General features: G+C 35.4%; 1 protein-coding gene across 4 annotated transcripts in view; it reads left to right on the top strand.

The window, feature by feature from the left end:
• Positions 1-21142, top strand: part of fer1l6 (fer-1 like family member 6) — a 29002-nt gene that overhangs the window by 4314 nt on the left and 3546 nt on the right. The window contains exons 1-31 of one of the 4 annotated variants that reach the window (XM_048193336.1): positions 518-1061; positions 1142-1334; positions 1506-1828; positions 1931-2039; positions 4223-4379; positions 4475-4595; positions 4687-4787; positions 6505-6595; positions 6963-7082; positions 7190-7342; positions 7438-7615; positions 7743-7867; positions 12346-12480; positions 12633-12779; positions 12886-12993; positions 13821-13982; positions 14132-14303; positions 16050-16174; positions 16362-16484; positions 16584-16629; positions 16737-16781; positions 17616-17692; positions 17777-17905; positions 17996-18136; positions 18593-18720; positions 18818-18988; positions 19079-19233; positions 19310-19452; positions 19575-19663; positions 19759-19857; positions 20496-20737. In XM_048193336.1, coding sequence (XP_048049293.1) covers positions 960-1061; positions 1142-1334; positions 1506-1828; positions 1931-2039; positions 4223-4379; positions 4475-4595; positions 4687-4787; positions 6505-6595; positions 6963-7082; positions 7190-7342; positions 7438-7615; positions 7743-7867; positions 12346-12480; positions 12633-12779; positions 12886-12993; positions 13821-13982; positions 14132-14303; positions 16050-16174; positions 16362-16484; positions 16584-16629; positions 16737-16781; positions 17616-17692; positions 17777-17905; positions 17996-18136; positions 18593-18720; positions 18818-18988; positions 19079-19233; positions 19310-19452; positions 19575-19663; positions 19759-19857; positions 20496-20737 — 4210 coding nt within the window. In that variant the 5' untranslated portion in view covers positions 518-959. Of the gene's footprint in view, positions 1-517; positions 1062-1141; positions 1335-1505; positions 1829-1930; positions 2040-4222; positions 4380-4474; positions 4596-4686; positions 4788-6504; positions 6596-6962; positions 7083-7189; positions 7343-7437; positions 7616-7742; positions 7868-12345; positions 12481-12632; positions 12780-12885; positions 12994-13820; positions 13983-14131; positions 14304-16049; positions 16175-16361; positions 16485-16583; positions 16630-16736; positions 16782-17615; positions 17693-17776; positions 17906-17995; positions 18137-18592; positions 18721-18817; positions 18989-19078; positions 19234-19309; positions 19453-19574; positions 19664-19758; positions 19858-20495; positions 20738-21142 lie in introns of those variants that run through there. The other 3 variants (XM_048193334.1, XM_048193337.1, XM_048193335.1) reach the window with 3 other exon arrangements.

Here is a 21142-nt window from a genome sequence, read left to right as displayed (position 1 = left end):
CAAACTGCTGAAATCGCATGACTTTGGCGCTCCGAATAGCTGATTTGACACGCTGATTCATTATGCTCCGAAGCATCCTGAAGCAGTGTTTTGAAATCGGCCATCACTATATATGTCGTTATTTTGTTTTTTTTTTCATATGTCTTTATAATATTAGTATTGAACAACTGTACTCACATGAACTGATTTAAATATGTTTTTACTACATTAATGGATCTTGAGAGAGGAAATGTCATTGCTCCCTATGCAGGCCTCACGGAGCCATCGGATTTCAACTAAAATATCTTAATTTGTGTTCTGAAGATTAACGAAGGTCTTACAGGTGTGGAACGGCATGAGGGTGAGTAATAAATGACATTATTTTCATTTTTGGGTGAACTAGCCCTTTAAAGGGGCAGTTCATAATAAAATGTTTTCATTTTAATTTTAGTATTTATGATTTTAGTCATTTTATGTATTGTTTTCATTTTTTATTCGTTTTATTTTTATTTAAAATATTTCTATATAGATTCATTTTTCCTTTTTTGTAATTTTAGTTCTTTAGTTTAAACATATTTATATCAGTTAGTTGCCAAGACAACATTTCTAACTCTAGTTTAAGGGTTTTTTTTTAAGTTGAAGTTTTTCATTAATAGCCTTTTAATTTTATTTCAGGTTTATTTCTTTATTATCTCAAACGATTTTTAATAGTTTTAGCTAACAGTACACTGTCCTCATGTCATTTCAAACCTAGGCCTAGGCCACAAAAAATCAGAAATCGTTACGTAGCCTATCTTCTTCCATACAACAACAGGTCATTTTGAGCAGGACAAAAACAAAAATGTAACATATAAATGACTTATAAATATATAAATAGTTCTTAGTCCAAGTCGGTTCTTTTTCGGCATTAGACGTTATGTCAAATAAGTTTGGAAGGTTTAAATGTCACGCGTCTCGAGCGTTGCGTTCTTTTTCGTTTGATGGGCGGCTTCGCGCGCTTTTTAAGACAAGAACGCGACCTGTGTGAACGACCTGTGTTTTGGCGGTTTTATTGGTTTTTGTTTGTTTGTTTGTTTCCCTGGGTAAGTGTGGTTATAGCAAGAGCTGTGTAAGATTCTTCCGAAATCTCTTAACGACACTCGTTTTCTTTCCTGATTGAAAGGGCAGGACGTCTACTCAGAAGAGCACAGCAGAACCAGTATGGAACGAGCAGGTGGTGTTTAAGGAGATGTTTCCTCCACTGTGTCAAAGACTGAAAATCCGGGTTCTGGATGAGGGAAGCATGAATGATGTGGCCATTGGGACTCATTACATTGATCTGCACACCATCTCAAACGACAATGATGGAGACAACGGTTTGCCATTTCATTACTTTGTTAAAGAAGTAGTAGTTTTGAATTATAGGCCAAGTGGCACCAAAAGTATTTGGACACCTTGGTCACATTTAAAAATGTCTGAATGTTATTGTATTAGAAAAACAATATACAACATACCCTACTCTTTCATCGTTCATTGCTCTTCTCAAGGTTTCCTGCCCACATTCGGACCGGCATGGATCAACCTCTACGGCTCACTTCGTAATTCCACACTGGTGGACGACAGCCAGGAGCTGAACGAGGGTGTTGGAGAGGGGGTGTCCTACAGAGGCAGGGTTTACATAGAACTGGGTGTGGACATCCTGTCTGGAGGTGCTGAATCTAAATCCCTGCTTTCAAAGATCAGTCTGAAAGATACCAAGGGAGGGAAAGCAGTGGGGAAAGATCCCAAAACTGGGACGGGAGCTGGAGGTGAGGAGGAGAAGTCCAAAACTATAGGACCCGAGGTGATGGCAGTGGAGCCCACACAGAAGGTGTTCATTCTTTAATCTGTCAGTTTTTTTTATCCCCCATCCTTTTTACATACTTTTCCATTATATTTAAGCTACCCAAGTCATTGTTTAACTTAAATTTAGATTAATGATGAAGACATGGAAACCTTCCTGCTCTTTGGCTGTGTGTTCGAGGCTTCCATGATTGACAGAAGAATCGGTGATAGACCTATCAGCCTTGAGTTCACCATTGGTAAACATGACAGAATTTACATTCAACAACATAAAAGGCACTATCCACAAATAGGTTCAAAATAGGGTTTGAAACTCTTACCATGACCAGAAAAAGTAATGAAGTTAGGAGTTTGCGTAATCTTAAGCAATTTTTGTTTTCATTAAAGAGAGAGTTCACCCAAAAATGAAAATTATCCCATGATTTACTCACCCTCAAGCTGTCCTAGATGTATATCACTAAATTCTTTCAGACGAACACAATCGGAGATATATTTAAAAATAACCTTAGTCCTCCAAGGTTTATAATGGCTATAACGCGTACTACATCATGGCATTGTGTACTACATCATGGAAGTTTACGCTTTTTGGACATACATCGAATGCGTATGGCTGTCGCGCCAGAAGCTCGTTATTTTACTTTATAAAGTTTTAAATAAGGATATTTGTCTTACACAAACACATTGATTTGCTTCAGAAGGCCTTTATTAACCCCCTGGAGTCATATGGATTCATTTTTTTATGGATGGATGCATTTTTTCTTTTGTCTTCAAAATTTTGGCAGCCATTCACAACCATTTTAAACCTTGGAGAACTAAGGATATTTTTAAATATATCTCCAATTGTGTTCGTCTGAAAGAAGACCTAGGATGACTTCAGGGTGAGTAAATAATGGGATAATTTTCATTTTTGGGTGAACTATCCCTTTAATAATCTTGGTTACAGGATTGAACAGAGCTTGATGGTTACAGCTCTTTTTGAGCGTCAGTTCTAAATCTTGTGGTAACCTGATCGCACACAATATGTCGGACACAGATAAATATATTTTTTGCAGTTAAATTACTTAGAAATAAAAATAACTATAATGTGCTGAGTGTTGGGTAAGTTACTCTAAAAAATGTATTGTTAGCTACTAATTACATCTTCAACAGTGTAATTAGATTACTATACTAATTACTCTCTAAAAAGTATTGCATTGCTTATTACTAATTAATTTCTAAATCCCATATCAACCTCAACCAGTTAAACAATACAAGAATAGATATGAAACTGCTCTTTTATTTCTTTCAAATAAATAATATTAAATTGCATAATTTATTCTTGAACTGACCAAACTTATTAAAGGGAGAAGGTTACATGAAAAACATACATTTTAACATTAACATTTTGATGTTAAATTAAAAAAAAATTCAAAATATATAGAATTCTTCTAGTCTAACATATTTCATGCAATTACTTCAGAAGTAAAAAATTAAATTACAGAAGTGTTGAGTAATCCCGTTTCTTACTTTTTCAAGAGAAAGTAATTAAATTACAGTAATTAATTACTTAGCAATACATTAAACACACTGAACGTACTTAATGTCATTTAAAGGTCCCGTTCTTCGTGATCCCATGTTTCAAACTTTAGTTAGTGTGTAATGTTGTTGTTAGAGTATAAATAAAATCTGTAAAATTTTAAAGCTCAAAGTTCAATGCCAAGCGAGATATTTTATTTAACAGAAGTCGCCTACATCGAACGGCCAGTTTGGACTACATCCCTCTACTTCCTTCTTTAATGACGTCACTAAAACAGTTTTTTGACTAACCTCCGCCCACAGGAATACACAAGAGTTGCGTTTGTAGAGTGTGTTTGTCGCCATGTCGTCGAAACGCTGTTATTTTCATCCCGCAGTCCAATCACCGGGTCTGATTCCGGCTCAAATTGATAGGGTAAAATTAAAGACATGTTTACAGTAACACTGAGCGCGTGCATCTCCACGTTATGGTAAGAGGCGTGACCTTTCCGGGCAAGGTTCGCTAAGCTGCTGTCGAATCACAACACAGGAACCGCTGGCACAATCAGAACTCGTTACGTATTTCTGAAGGAGGGACTTCATAGAACAAGGAAGTCATCAGCCCGTTTTTATGACAGTGGAAACAGCGGTATACAGATAAGTAAATTATGTGAAAAATACTGTGTTTTTTTACACGCGAAACATGAACACATGTTATATTGCACACTATAAACACAATCAAAGCTTCAAAAAAACACGAAAAACGGGACCTTTAAACAGATTGTGTCAAAATTATGATATTGTTATATGATTTTAGGAGTGAGCATTTTGAGAAGGCATGATAGATGTCATTATTACATAACACCTGAAGAACTAACTATAATATGATAGTATATGACCCCTTTAAATGTGTACTTGTTTTTTTCAGGTAACTTTGGGAATTTAATTGACGGTGCTGCACCGCCTCCTTCGAAGAAAAAGCTTGAAGATTTGTCCCTTACCACTCCTCTTCTGGACACCGCAGAAACAATGACGTGCAAATCTACGACAACACCAGAGAGACCTCTTTTCGGAGATGCACAGAGGTGCTCAGATCAAAAAACAAGTTTATACCTTCATTAAATAATGGGGAATACTTTATTCATGTGCAAAACTGGACCCATAATCTTGTTTTGTGCAGGCACTACATGCACTTACCCATCACAGCACAAAAGCCCTGTGTGTATGTTTATAGCAGCTGGGAGGATCGAGCTTACCGACTCCATCATGCCAACATGCTGGACACAATCGCCCTGATGTTTGTATGTGAGCCTTCAACACAAGACTGTTTTATTATATTACTGTGTGATCAGCTAGTAGTTCATGTGGTTATTTTCAATTAATGCTTGTCAGGAGGAGGGAATCGCTAAGGTGGCAGAATTGGATAAAATGTTGTCTCCAGAGGCATGGTCTCTCATGCACCATGTTCTTCGGGAATTTAGAAAAGATGCCAGGTAGGTCTAAAGACCCTAAGGGAATTAACAGTATATATACAGTACAGTTCAAAAGTTTGGAACCACTAAGATTTTTAATGTTTTTAAAAGAAGTTTCGTCTGCTCACCAAGGCTACATTTATTTAATTAAAAATACAGTAAAAAACAGTAATATTGTGAAATATTATTACAATTTAAAATAACTGTGTACTATTTAAATATATTTGACAAAGTAATTTATTCCTGTGATGCAAAGCTGAATTTTCAGCATCGTTACTCCAGTCTTGAGTGTCACATGATCCTTCAGAAATCATTCTAATATGCTGATCTGCTGCTGAATAAACATTTATGATTATTTTCAATGTTGAAAACAGTTGTGTACTTTTTTTTCAGGATTCCTTGATGAATAGAAAGTTCAAAAGAACAGCATTTATCTGAAATACAAAGCTTCTGTAGCATTATACACTACCGTTCAAAAGTTTGGGGTCAGTAAGAATTTTTATTTTTATTTTTTTGAAAAGAAATTAAAGAAATGAATACTTTTATTCAGCAAGGATGCATTAAATCAATCAAAAGTGGCAGTAAAGACATTTATAATGTTACAAAAGATTAGATTTCAGATAAACACTGTTCTTTTGAACTTTCTATTCATCAAATAATCCTGAAAAAAAATATTGTACACAAATATTTTGTACAATTGTACACATTAAATGTTTCTTGAGCAGCAGATGAGCATATTAGAATGATTTCTGAAGGATCATGTGACACTGAAGACTGGAGTAATGATGCTGAAAATTCAGCTTTGCCATCACAGGAATAAATTACTTTGTGAAATATATTCAAATAGAAAACAGTTATTTTAAATTGTAATAATATTTCACAATATTACTGTTTTTTACTGTATTTTTAATTAAATAAATGTAGCCTTGGTGAGCAGATGAAACTTCTTTTAAAAACATTAAAATCTTAGTGGTTCCAAACTTTTGAACTGTACTGTATGTATATATATATATATATATATATATATATATATATATATATATATATATATATATATATCAGTGATACCAGAACAAAAGCAGATCCCATTACACACTTTACATCTAGTAGGCCTCAAAGAAATGTATTATTATAATTATTTTCACCTGAGGTCCACTTAATGTTAGTTAAGTTTTTTTTTCCATTATTGTACCATAGATGTGATGGTGAACCAAGTTTCTGAACACCCAGTAGATGTCACTGTTGTGTCAGTTTAGGTGGAAGAAGTTCTGAAATTTGAAAGTTAACAGTGTTTTATTTTACAAGATAATAAAAAAATGTTGCTCATGAGCCCTATAAAATTATAGTTCACCCAAAAATGTAAATTCTATCATTATCATTTACTCACCCTCATGTCGCTCCAAACCTGTATAACTTTCTTTCTTCTGTGGTTCTTTCTTTTTTTGGTCCATACAGTGAAAGTCAATGTGGTCTAATGTAATTTTGGACCCAATTGACTTTCATTGTATGCAAAAACAGTTGAAAACATTATTCTTTTGTGTTCCACAGAAGAAAGAAAGTCATTCATGTTCAGAACAACATAAGGGTGAATAAATAATGACATACTTTGAATGTTTGGGTGAACTATCCCTTTTTTATAAAGGCTTTCTTTCTTCCTTCCTAATGTCCACACATTATTGAAATTCCACAACTGTATCCTAATTATGTTTATGCTGAATTTAACGGCATTTTTTTGCAGAGAGTTTATTGCTTTTGCTGAAAAGAAGGTGAAGGGAAGCAACTTGACCTTACTGGACAAAAAGAGGCTCACTCTGTGCAAACAGGAGCTGGTGGGTCTCATTTATACATGCTCTCATAAGCTGTTTTTTATAGACCTCTATTTGTAAAACTTCAGAAGAGCTCTCTGTCTTTTATTAATCCTGTATGACTATGAATTATTGTGTTGTCTATTGTGTTGTCATTACTCCATTATCTAGCCCTTATTTAGTCAAAAACACCAAAATTGTATAAAAAATATGTAATGAAATTAATTTGTAGGTGCACTATAAATTTGTCTGCAAAACTAGTGTCAAGCATTTAAGTGTATGTCTTTAAATTAAAAAGATTTTTAAGATCATAAGAACATAAATTCTGTCAAGAATAAGTATTAAAATGTTTGACTGGTAGTGTATGTATATTTTATTTGCTGCTCTTCAGGAGAGTATGACTGAAGTAGCAGGAGGACTTCTTGAGCCCAAAAGGAGATCTTTGACTGTAAAAGAGATGCTGCTGGAAGTCCAGAAAATCAAAAAGAAACTGAGATTTCTGGTGGAAGAGGTTGTTATTTTGTGTCATTATGTTATATACAAATCCTTGAACTGTCATATGTGTAGTGTAAGTCTACATCATTACTAATATAACTCTTCATCTTTTGCCTGTCTCAGCCTCAGCACACTTTACCAGATGTGTTTGTGTGTCTGGTCAGTAATAACAAGCGTCTGGCTTATGCAAGAATCCCTGCTCGTCACCTGCTGTTCTCTGAAAGCCCAGAGCAGAGAGGCCGAGACTGTGGGAAGATCAAGACTCTGTTCCTCAAGGTTTGAACTCTAATATCAAAAGCTAAACTCTGGCTTTAACCTGTAACTTTTAAAAGGAAACATTCATTACATATTCATAAAAATGTGTATTTCAGCCTCCAGGGAAGCGTGGACCGGGGTGGACCGTCCAGGCTAAACTTGATGTGTACTTGTGGCTGGGGACTTGCAGAGATTCATCCTGCATGCTGAACGATCTCCCATCAGGCTTTGAACTGGAAGGCGTCTCATCTAAGGACAGGACTGGCCCTCCTCCTGAGTATTTACGCTACACAGGCAAGATTGCTCAGCGCTCTATGTTGCTAGGAAGAGTTATTTTTCTTTGTCTATGTTTCTTTTTCTCTGTAAGATATTGATTGGCATGTTGTCTTGCTGTTTGGCCCTGTTTGTTGTTGGTACACAGAGAAGCACATGTTCCAGCTAAGGGCTCATATGTACCAGGCTCGTGGTCTCATCGCAGCAGACAACACTGGCCTCTCAGACCCCTTTGCCTGGGTGTCTTTTCTGTCCTATAGCCAAAACACTGGTGTAAGCATGAGTTTATTTGATCTATTGTGCAGAGTACAAGTACAGAAATGCAGTTAACATCTAACCAGAAGTGCTATACATATATATATATATATATATATATATATATATATATATATATATATATATATATATATATATATATATGAAGAGTTTGGTTCCAAAACGCAATAACTCATTTTGATTATTTTGAGTAAAAAGGTGTTTTCTTTACCAAAAAATTGGCAAGATGAAAACCCCTATTTTCTGTTTCAAACTTTCACATAGCATCTTTTGGATATAAAAACATTAAAAATTCAAATCTACATTTTGATTTTAAAAAGTTTATTATAAAAACGTATTATTTTTTTCCCAAAATGCAATTAATCCATCAATATAAAAGTTATTTTTCAAATTGAAAATACACAACAAAGTAAGTTGATTCACATATATGACAGAGTCTAAACTTTGCCAATATTTATCTTATATTCAGCCATTTTACTAAAAATTCATTCAGCCGTCGCTCCCAAAATGGTCATCTTGTTAATGTTATGAATTATTTGTCATTACCGATTAAAGAGTATCTGGCGCCACCGCACTGTTAAATAAACACATTTGCCGAGTACATTGGTATTAAAAACGGCTTTTGTAAAAGGCTTTAATGTTTACAGTGTGTGGAATGGTGCGCTGTGATTGGTTGAGAGTGGATATATCACGTTCTGCAGAAAAAGGAGACTGGCGTTTGTCGCGTTTTGGGAAGAAAGGGAGAAAACATGACAGAATAACACGACGGATATCTCATTTTGCGCAAAAGTAATAAATGACTTTTCAATACCGACCAGATACAATACTGATTTTGGTGGAAACTCAATTTTTTGAAAATGGCGTTTATCGCGTTTTGGAACCAAACTCTTCATATATATATATATCCACCTTATTCCTACACCCCATTACGCTTTGCGCGAATTATAGGTGTGACTTCCGTTAAGCTGTAAAAAAAAAAAAAATCAGTAGTGAAAAGCTTGCTCTATGAATGCAATAATACATTTTGTTTTAACTGGGTACAATGAGATGACATTATTCTACTCACCCTTCAACCATCGATCATTAAAAGGACATTTAAAAGTGTAAAAGCATCAACAAGGTACTTTCAACAGACCATGAATAATCCCAAAAGCGTGATTCTTTCCACAGCAATAACGGACGGGTTAAATATTACTGTAGTAATATATATCTGTATTATGTAACATACATTGCCTTAATCAAGAATGTTCATTAACTTCAGCATTGCATGTTAGTATTTCAAAGTGATTTCCATCATTTTGACAGATAATAAATTGTATTTACCTATGAAAAAAAACAAACCTGGAAAGAGACGTGAGGATTTGAGGAGAAAATCGAGAGATTCTTCATGCATTCCAGTGAATTATTAATGGGATATATTGCAAATTAAATCAGGAGAACATGCCACAAATGTGCAGTATTATGTTATCCTTTTTTGTACTATAACAGCGGAATGCAAAGGGAAAAAAGAAAATAATAATGAGGAAAAGAATGCAGCGACTGAAAAGAGCTCTTGCCACATGTTAAAATACCAATCGTTACGTTATTCTCATGATGTCTGAAAATAAAACATGAAAGGAAAATTGACATTCAGTCAAACTGACAGATAAGCTTTATTTGTAGGACAACCTTATAATTTGAAATGATTCATTTCAGTCTTTTTGAATGGAAGTTCCCCAAACTGGAAGTGCCACCCATAATTCAAAACATAGCAGACTCGTCAGGAATAAGGTGGATATATATATATATATATATATATATATATATATATATATATATATATATATATATATATATGGGTCAATGACGTGACATTTTTTTAAATTAAATTTAAAAGGGTAAAAATTGCAAAATTACTTGCATACATTCTCTTTTTTGAGGACCAAGTCTAAAATTTCTGGTTTTAATAAATTTTGAGAGAATATTTGGGGATTGATTGCAAAAATGTCAATGTGGTGTAACCATAAAAACTTAGTACCAAATAATTTATCTTGTTTAAAAAAGGTGAAATTCTCAATAAAACACCATATTATCTAGTTTGGCATAATCTTACATTAGAACAGTTTAATAGTAAATAAAAATAAATGTAACACCATTGTTCTGAATATTATAAATAATTTGGGGAATCATAGGCGTCAAGTCAAATTCCTGAAGTGTCAAGGTGGTGTAATCACCATTCAAGGAGCCATTTTGTTAATATTGTGCAAGAAAACCATGTGACAGGAAATTATATCACAAAGAAGGACCCCTGGTGGACCTAGATCTCATTGATAGGCGACGCATGGACACGGCTCGTGTCCTGGTTATTATTTCTCTAGGTTTAAACATGCTTGGAAACATCTGGCATAATATAAGTACACAAGTCAACAAAATATATAAAATTGTCCAAGTGGTTTTTGGATATTTTAATCCAAAAGTCTTACATATTGTGCATTTAACCAAAGACTACAATTTACATCTATAAAATACAATTAATTAAATTTCTAATATTTTATAATTAAAACGACATAACAGAGCCCCTTTTCCCCCAATAGATAAATTGATATAGTTTCAAGCAAGGAAACAGTGGCTCATCACAGAGCACCAGTGAATTTTGATCCTGGTATCAGATATTTTTTTCTTAAGAAATCATCACTTTGATGATTTCTTGTTATCAGATATTGTTCTTTAAAGGGTTAATTCACCCAAAAATGAAATTTCTGTCATTTATTACTCACCCTCATGTCGTTCCAAACATGTAAGACCTTTGTTCATCTTCAGAACACAAATTAAATGAAATCTGAGAGCTTTTTTTTTTATCTCCCATAGAAAGCAATGGAATGACCACATTCAAGGTCCAGAACGGTTGTAGAGCCATTGTTAAAACAGTCAACGTGACTGCAGTGTTTCAACCTTAATGTTATGAAGAGATGAGAATACTTTTTGTGCACAAAAACAAAACAAAAATAATTACTTTATTCAACAATCTCTTCTCTTCCCTGTCATTATCCTCACGCAGCTGACGCAGTAAGCACAGTGAAGGCTTCCTTGTTTATGTCCGAATGCCAGCTCAGTATTGGCCAAAGCTGATCACGTGATCAGCACAGCACATGCGTGTGAGACTGACGCAGGGCCTGGCCAATAATGAGCTGGTGTTCTGACGTAAAACCTGGAGTTTCTGCAGTGTGTTTACCATGTCAACAGCATAGGAGAATGACAGGGAAGAGACAAAATAGTTTAATAAAGTTGCTATTTTTGTTTTGTTTTTGCACACAAAAAGTATTCTCGTCTGTTCATAATATTAAGGTTGATCCACTGTAGTCACGTCGACTGTCTTTAGTACCTTTCTGGACCTTGAAAGGGGTAATTTCGTTGCTTTCTATGGGAGATAAAATTATCTTAATTTGTGTTCTGAAGATGAACAAAGGTCTTATGGGTGTGGAATGACAAGAGGGTGAGTAATTAATGAGAGAAATTTCATTTTTGGGTGAACTAACCCTTTAATTGTAAAATATATAAGACATGATTTCACTGTTCAGTACTATGATTATTTCTTGTTGCCAGATGTTGTTTTTCATCACTGAAACCACTTAACTTAACTTGCTGACTGTCATGCTTGATTTTCAGTATCAATTTGTTCAACAAACAATGGCCTTTGGCTGTAGAAGCAACATGGTCAGGTGGTGTAACTGGTTTGTGTCAATTGGCATAACCAGTATTTTTCATAAAAAATATAATTATTTAAAGAAAAGTTAATGTGGAATAAAATGTAATCATCTAGTTTAGTGTAATAAAATGATTTTAAACAATTTTAACATAATTTGTCAAAGATTATTTAGAAAACAGATGTGTTTTCAGCATGTGTCCCACCAAATATAGCAAAAACACATTAAAATTTACATTTAGAGATAACTCTAATAAAATTATTTTTCATTTGATATTTTAAATTGAAGTATATATTTCTATAAGTAAGCTTATATGCCATCTAGGTGGATAAAATATTTAATATTTCTCATTCTTTGGCGGTTACACCATTTGACATTTTTAGGTACATTCATTTTTAACTTTAGTAAAAAATTGTGCAAATGTCATTTTTATCAACATAAAATCAACTTAGACACACTATATACATTTTAACGTACCTGATGCATGCTTTTAAAACAGGTTTTTAAAAGATTTTTGAATTTCTCATCTTAACGCACCATATTTGTCACTGACCCATATATGGAATATTATATACATAGAATATTATGTTCTATAAAAAAAGTACAAGGTTTTGAGGTAAAGTAAGTTAAGTGAATCTGTTGTCAAAGAATATTTTAGAAAATTTATAGCACCTATTTCACAAATATTCTTTGATTCTGGATAATTAGTCACAAAAGATAAAATTGCCACAAAACAAATAACCTTATAATGTGAAAAGGTTATTCATATTTGTCCGAATTGTAATTTTTCAGATCATCAAGCAAACATTGACTCCCACGTGGAATCAGCTGATTCTGATAAATAATGTGTCTCTGTATGGAGGGCTTTGTGAAATAGTCCAGGAGCCCCCGCTAGTTGTTATTGAAGTGTATGATGATGATGCAGTGGTAAGGAAAGCACATTCACCTAAGACCACAAATGTAGCACTTCTCTAATGGTTCTGTAATTGAATTAAGCTTGATATGTAGCTATATTTCTTTTATATTTTGCATTATTTATCAGTCTGTCTTAAATGCTGTGACCTGTTTGCTCTCTCCAGGGTACAGAGTACCTGGGGTCAACAGTGGCTGTTCCTGTAGTCAAACTGTCAGAGGAGCGATACACCCCTCCTCAGCTGCAGTACAGTCCATTGTTCTGTGGCGGCCTGTCAGGAGGAGACATACTGGGAGCCTTTGAACTCATTCAGGTCTAGTCTTAAAAATAATAAGTTATGTATGTGCTCTACAAGTTTGTCTAATCTAATGCAGAAACTAATATGGTGTCTGCTGTTTGTCTTACCCATGATGCTGTAGATCTCACAGTCAGGAGAGAACAAACTCCCTGATTTAGATGAGCCAGATGGAGGGGTTATTCCTGTACCTTCATACATCCGACCTGTGCTCTGCAAGTACAGAATTGAGGTGCAAAATCTATAACTTACTGTTTATATGTAAAGTACAAAAAAAAAAGCAAAACAAAGGGAAAATCTTATTAAAGTACATTGCATTGTTCTTTAGTTTAGCTGACAGCTGTAAAAATGCATAGATTTCAAGCAGTGAATTGGAAACATTACATATCTTTTCATAGTGTGAGACAGATTTTGAGATTTGTATTTTTGCAGCCATTTAATTTCATACATTGATAATGGATGCTTTATATGTGTTTTCTTTTAGAGAGATTGGTGGTTGTTATTTGAATTTCTAGCCCATCATTATTCTTGAAAATCATTAATGAACTATTGATTTTATTTATTTATTTATGTTTATTTATGTTTCATACAGATTTAAATAATTCAGGTTTAACTCCCACCAGTACACTGCACTGTGTAAATCATCTTTCACTTGTCAACTTGGGACATCTACTTCAGAAAACTTTTGTAGTCAGCTTTTTCTGCTGGTATCAAACTACTATAATCTTGACTCATCTACCATTTCCCAAAAGTGTTGTGTATTCCTCTTTGCTGTATCTTTTAAAAGCATCTCAATATCAAGACTAAACTGCATGATAATAGTTGGAAATAGTCCTTTGGTCTATGTATCAGGTCTCACTATTATTTGGTGTCACGCTTGTTTTTAAAATTTGTAATTTTGGTATGTGTAACATGGATCTACCATTTTGACAATGTTAATGTAGCTTTTTTCAGTGTATACTATAAGTGTTTTGTCTGTACTTTGAGTACAAGTATTGTTGAGTTTTGCCTGTACTTTGAGTACAAGTATTGTTGAGTTTGTATTTATGTGCACTGCAGGTTTTGTTCTGGGGCCTCAGAGAACTGAAGAAAGTTCAGCTCTTATCTGTCGATCGGCCTCAAGTTTTTATCAAGTGCGCAGGAGCAGGCGTCAACTCCTCAGTGATACAGAGTTACAAGAAAAACCCGAACTTCACAATACTTGTGGATGCCTTTGATGTGGTTAGTCAACTGCTTCAACAACAGGGTTCTGTGTTTAATGTTGACATATATGGTGTCGTCCCCATGGCCTTGCTCATGTGATTCATCGCTGTTGATCTCATCACTGGTGTTCTGCTGATCTCAGCATGTCTGTGGCCGCTGTTTTGTAGGAGCTGCCTGAAGACGAACACCTCCTCCCTCCTCTTACCATCACCGTGGTAGACTGGAGGGCCTTTGGACGGAGCACACTTGTGGGTAGTCATATGATCAACAACTTGGCGTTATTCAAGCACATCCCTTCACCGATCCAACAACCCCAACAGGAGGCCAGAAACATAGCAGGTAACGCACATCCCAGTTACAGTCACAATAACAGCCCTAATTAATAAAAAATAACAAGTCAAACAAAGACCACAGTTCTTCATTAATGTCTCATCAGATTTCTTCAACAAAAAATCGAACACGATCTAACCTATACAACTTGTACCAAATACTTAATGTCTTGGGAAAATATTATGATCCAGAGCCCCCAGTAATGCATAATATAATATGGTATATATTGGACTCGGGCAGGGATGCTCAATCCTGCAGAATTTAGGCCCTGTTTACACCTGGAATTAGGATGCATTTTGGTCGATTAGATCACAAATGGACAGAGGTGGGACCAAGTCATTGTTTTGCAAGTCACAAGTAAGTCTTGAGTCTTTGCATTCAAGTCCCAAGTCAAGTCCCGAGTCAAGACAGGCAAGTCCAAGTCAAGTTGCAAGTCCTCGAGTTTAAGATTCAAGTCTTAAACAAGTCATTAGTGCTTTTTGCACAAATTAGTGTCTCAGTGTTAATTACTATATGAAATGTATACTAATTTATATCAGGAAGGCTTTTAAAATATGTTCATGACTTAGCAGTTCAATTTCATATTTATTGCGATAAATTTTCACTAAGGGCACCCATCTATCTCAGTTCAATTTAGGGATTGTTCTTACGTGTGAAAAAATAAGGAAAAGGCAGTGAAAAAAAAAACTATTTTATTGGTAACCTATTAACAATGGCAAAATCAATGAGAGAGGAAACATGCAACATGGATGCAGACAAACTCATGAAGACAGTCATTTAAAAATGCTGTGCTACCGTACTTAACACTAAGAGAGAGTCAATGTGAGTGTCTTTTACTGTCTATGAGTAATTGTAGAACATTTCTATTTCTATTTCCATGGCGACGTATCAAGCGTCACGTGACACTTTTTGGGGCTACGTGCCTGTCATTTACAAAACGTAAATCCATCCATTTCTCCCGAAAGACATGAAAGTGAGTGGCTGGTGAACGGAGAAGACTTTATAGTTACCTATAGGCTAAAATGTGCGTTTGTTGTGGGGGGAAAAAAAACATGTCTCAAAATTATATATGAAAGGTTTATTATTTCCACTTACTTAGACATCAGTGTGTTTTTTTTCTCAAATTATAAATGGTTTGCTAGTACTTGTGCATTTAAATGCCTGAAAAAGAAAAAAAAAAACATTATTTGGTTGAAAACTGTCTGAATGTGTGATAAATGACAACTGACACGCGCTGCTGAACGCACTCTCACTATCAAGCGCTCTCTGGCTCAGTGCCAAACATGCGAAAGCAGCGTTAATCAGCGCTATGATCATGCGTCAATGATACAGTGCTACAGTGATTATTACAACTCTGATCTGTGGTTTTAGAAGGTAGGTCAAGTCTTTCCAAGTCACAGGGCTCAAGTCCGAGTCAAGTCGCGAGTCATTGTTGTCAAAGTCTAAGTCGAGTCGCAAGTCATCTTTGATTATGTCAAGTCGAGTCGCAAGTCATCAAATTTGAGACTCGAGTCCAAGTCAAGTCCAAATCATGCGACTCGAGTCCACAACCCTGCAAATGGATGGCGCTAAACACAGGTGTAAACAGGGTTTAAAACTTTTTGAGCTTGTCCACTTTCAACCACTTCCAGAAGTAGTGGTTGAACGCATTCGACTGGATTGCTTTGTAGTGTATCAATAAAATCAATATCAATAAAATCAATAAAAATGATTGCCTAAATCTAATTAAAAGTATGGTTTGTTTTTCTCCTGTAGTGTCTCTGCTGTCTCTGCAGCAAAGTGTTGTGCCACCGCCAAACGAGGAGATCGCCATTGAAATAGAGCAGGAGGACATAATCCACCCTCCCCCCAAAACTGAGCCCGACTTCCAGGACCAGAAGGTTTGTTTTTAGTTGGATTAACTAAACATTTGAGAAAACATCAGATTGTGAATGTTACCAATTATGTAACTCAAACTTCCAGCTTTTCCCTCCAGTTTAATCTATGCCCCTGATTCCTGGAAATACATATGTGCAAGTAGAAGCATATAAAAACACTATGTACTATAAAACCCTTCGTCAATGCCAGGTGTCGAAAAAGAGCAAAAGAAGATCTACTAAAAGGAAGAAACGCACCACGGCCGATGAGTCTGCTGATAACGTCATCGATTGGTGGTCGAAATACTATGCATCAATGCAGAAGGTCCAACAGGTCTGCTTCTAAACTTGTTTGTTAGCAGCAGATAGTTTTATTTGTCTTGTTTTTTGGTTTTTGCTAACTAGTTGTTTTGTAACACAACTTCTTTCTTAGGCAAAGCAAAAAGAAAACAATCCATTTCCACTGCTCTTTGAAAATGGTAAGTAATATCTGAGTTAATTCCAGAATCAGTCTTGTCCTCTGGATCATGTAGTCACATCATGCTCCAGCTTTAGTCAAACATGCCCACATTACGATGTATTTCAGTAACTCCTCTGGAGAACATTATTTCCGAAGGATTGATCAATCTGGGTAAGAATGACTGGGAGACTGTTCATTGCATGGTCCTCCTCTCTTGCTGCGGTCAACAGGATTGCAGAATGTTTTGTTCCCTATGCAAACTGTGCATTAGCATAAAAATGTGAATGGAACATTTAAATTTCCACATAGTCATTTAAAACTTCAGCAAATGCTGCTTACAAGAGATCACACAACATTTTGCAATCCCAGTGTGCCCAGATCTGCACCCCTTTTTAGGGGTTTTGTGCACATACGCCACCGTTCGAAAGTTTGGGGCTGGGTCATTACGATTTTTTAATGTTAATGAAAGAATTCTCTTCTGGTTACCAAGGCTGTGTTCATTTGATCAACAATACAGTAAATATTATGAAATATCATTTAAAATAACTGTTTTCTCTTTTAATATATTTTAAAATGTAATTTATTTCTGTGATGGCAAAGCTTAATTTTCAGCAGTAATTACTGCAGTCTCCAGTGTCACATGATCCTTCTAATATGAATTCTAATATGAATAATGAAAAAGTATTAATTTCTTTTTTTTTTTTTTTTTTTTTTTTTTTAAATCATACTGACCCCAAACATTTGAATGGCAGTGTATAACAGCTTACTAATTTTTGCAGTCTTTGAAAGCATTAGTGCTACCTATGTTTCCTGTTATTGACAGTACATTGGGAAGTTGTCAGCCGATTGGTTTGTTTTGGGTGTTGAAGACACTTAAACTGCTCTTTGGTGGAAGTGAAAAAAACATATTTAATTGCTTCTTTAATCTACTTTTAATCTCTTAAAAACTGTCTGTTAGACTGTGTGCATGTTATTTTGATCTGTTATTTTCTGCGGTATCTTTAGCATCAGGTCTTAAGGACAAAAAAAAAGAGATGAATTACAAGAGTGTTATAGAACAGCCCAGGCTTGCAACATTACAGGTGAAACATGCAATTACTGTCTATATATTAAATTTGTATTTATTCATCAAACAGATGTGCAGACTCACTTTTTAATCACTCCAGGTGTATGACAAAGAGCTGGAGGCAGAGTTTGGGCCTTTTGATGACTGGGTTAAAACCTTTGAACTCTACCGAGGAAAGGCCAATGAGGAGGACGGCTCTGCTGATGAGAGATTTGTCGGGAAGTTCAAGGTAAACTGGTTTCGCATGTAGAACCATAACATACATGGAGGCTTTTTAAGATCCAGGTCACAGAATTATCATAATTGATTGCTCCATCAGGGCAGGTTCTGTCTGTACAAGATGCCAGAAACGGATGAAGAGGAAGAGGATGGATATTTGGATTCTGGGCAGTTTAAAATAAACCAGGGTATTCCTCCAAACACCGCAGTAGACGTCCTGATCCGTGTGTACATAGTTGCAGTAAGTGCCTTTCACATTTTTATACAGGAATATTGATGCAAACTGATATTGGTTGATTTTTGGTAATTGTTACTTATCATTTGTTCATGCATTTCAATGGATCTAGTGTCACTAACAAAAACGTAACAGCATGGATTTCGGACGAGAACAACTCAGCTTTTAATGCTGGTCAACCAGCATAAGCTTTACACTACTGTTCAAGAGTTTTTGTTTCTTTTTTTTTTTTAAAGAAATTAATAGTTTTATTTTGGAAGAATGCATTAAATTGACATTTATAAAAATTAAATTTCTATTTCAAATAAATGATGTTGTTTTAAACTTTCTATTCATCAAAGAATCCTGAAAAAAAGTGTTTTCAACATTGATAATAATAATAAATGTTTCTTGAGCACCGAATCAGCATATTAGAATGATTTCTGAAAGATTGTGTGATTTCACACTCTTATGCTTGTTAAGGCCTTCAACCTGCACCCTGCGGATCCAGATGGCAAAGCAGACCCTTACATAGTGCTGAAACTTGGGAAAACTGAGATCAAAGACAGAGTCAATTACATCCCAAAGCAGCTCAACCCAGTGTTTGGAAGGTGAACAAGCACAATGATTGAGAAATTCACTTTGAAATTCTATTAACTGCTCATTTCATTGTGTTTCATTCTCTATCAATCTACCTCTCCTGCTCAGATCCTTTGAATTTCAAGCCACTTTCCCCAAGGAATCCCTGCTAACTATTCTCATCTATGACTATGACACTGTTGGTGGTGATGATTTGATTGGAGAAACACAGATCGATTTGGAGAACCGTTTTTACAGCAGGCATCGAGCTACCTGTGGTCTGCCTGCTGAATATGCCATGTGAGTGTTTATATTGTTACATTTACGGTCTTCTCAAATTCGTTTGATGCCCACTCTTGATGCATCAATTGATTATCTCATGTCACCTAGTGAGGGTTATAATGCATGGAGAGACTGCATCAAGCCAACGGACCTGTTGATTAAGCTTTGCAAAGAAAACAGACTAGACAACCCTCACTTTTCTCCAGGACACATTACCATAGGAAACAAAGTCTTCACGGGGAAAACTGTATTTGCTGATGAAGGTATGTCACTCTTTTGGTTTACATCATGATGTTGATTAATAACTAAAGGAGCAATGTGCTTGCTGCTGCTTCACAGATCAGATGGTGGAGTCCTTCGAGCACTTGGCTCTGAAGGTGCTGCACAGGTGGTCTGAGTTGACCAGTGGGGCCTGTAAACTTGTCCCAGAGCATATTGAAACTCGTGCACTCTACCTCAAAGACAAACCAGGAATAGACCAGGTAATGTGTGGTGTTAGAGGCTTATGCAACCTTAATTCACTATACATACATTTAGAATGCATATATAAGCAATTTAAGGTGGCGGAGTGATTGTAATAATTGTCCATTTGCATGTTCCTCAGGGCCATCTGCAGATGTGGGTGGACATTTTTCCAATGGATATGCCTCATCCTGGTCCTCCCGTGGACATTTCCCCTCGCAAACCCAAAGGGTGAGCTGAAGATCCATAAAACCATTTTACTGGGTTGTGCAGTAAAGTTAGTAGTGGTTTGTGTAATCATTTTTTAAAAAATTTTTTTTATAAAGGTATGAACTGAGAATCATTATCTGGAACACTGAAGATGTAATACTAGAGGACACCAACTTCATTACAGGACAGCAGTCAAGTGACATTTACGTCAAAGGGTAACATTAGTAGATTACAATCATCATTGAAAATGCTTAATTCTTTATATATTGAAAAAGTCTTTCAATATGCACTACTGTTCAAAGGTTTAGGGGTCAGTAAATTAATGCTTTTAATCTGCAATGATGCAATAAAGTGATCTTAAGTGACAGTTAAAACATTTATAATGTTAAAAAAGATTTCTATTTCAAATAAATGTTGTTCTTTTGAACTTTCTCTTCATCAAAGAACGTTAAAAATATCACGATTGCCAAAAAATATTAAGCAGCATAACTGTTTTCAACATTGATAATAATAAGAAATGTTTCTGAAGTATCATGTGACTGAAGTAATCACATCACAGGAATAAATGACATTTTAAAAATATTTAGAAAACAGCTGTTTTAAATGGTAATATTACTGTTTTACTGTATTTCTGATTTAAAAAACCCGGCAGCCTTGATGAACATGAGACTTTTTAAAAAAATATAAAATTTTACCAACCCCAAACTTTTGAACTCTAGTGTAGATACTGAACTGTTGCAGGTGGAACTGTATGTTTATAATATTCCTAATACATAACATTATGATTTAAGAATATTTTTCCTGCAACATCAGAACTAACAGTAAAATCTGAGGAATTTCATGTGTTCTTCAGGTGGTTAAAGGGTCTTGAAGATGACGGCCAGGAAACTGATGTCCATTACAATTCTCTGACCGGAGAGGGCAACTTCAATTGGCGCTTTGTGTTCCCCTTTAACTACCTGCCAGCTGAGAAAGTGGTGGTGGTTCAAAAGCGAGAAAACATCTACTCTTTGGACAAAACTGAACAGAAGATCCCTGCAGTCCTTGTGATGCAGGTGTGGGACTTCGAGAGGCTTTCTTCTGATGACTTCCTGGGTAAGAAATCTCTCTCTCAAATGCACTCTGCAATTTACAATTACATGCAACACAAAATACACATGGTTTTGAGAGAACATATGTGACGCAGAAACTCACACACTATTTTGTCTCTCATTTTGACCCATTACTGCATCTTTCACTTATTATTTGCGATCTCGCTGTTTGAAGCCCCTGTCATGGGAAATCAATGTGTGCTCTTGTGAATAATTAAGCAAATCGTCTTCTCATAGGAAAAGGACACGCAGTCTCATGAATAATTATGAGACACAGATGAGTCATCATCGTACTACAGTACAATTGACTTGAAGATGAATTTAAACCTGGAGGTAGAAAATAGCGCAAAAAAGACTAAAATGAACTACAGTAGTCAACATTTGAAGTGGATCAAAATCTTTTATCAAA

Source organism: Megalobrama amblycephala, linkage group LG6 (genome assembly GCF_018812025.1).
Source record: "Megalobrama amblycephala isolate DHTTF-2021 linkage group LG6, ASM1881202v1, whole genome shotgun sequence".
NCBI classification, from domain to species: Eukaryota; Metazoa; Chordata; class Actinopteri; order Cypriniformes; family Xenocyprididae; genus Megalobrama; species Megalobrama amblycephala.
The sequence above is the reverse complement of the archived record's forward strand: the minus strand, read 5'-3'. Positions and strand labels throughout refer to the sequence as shown.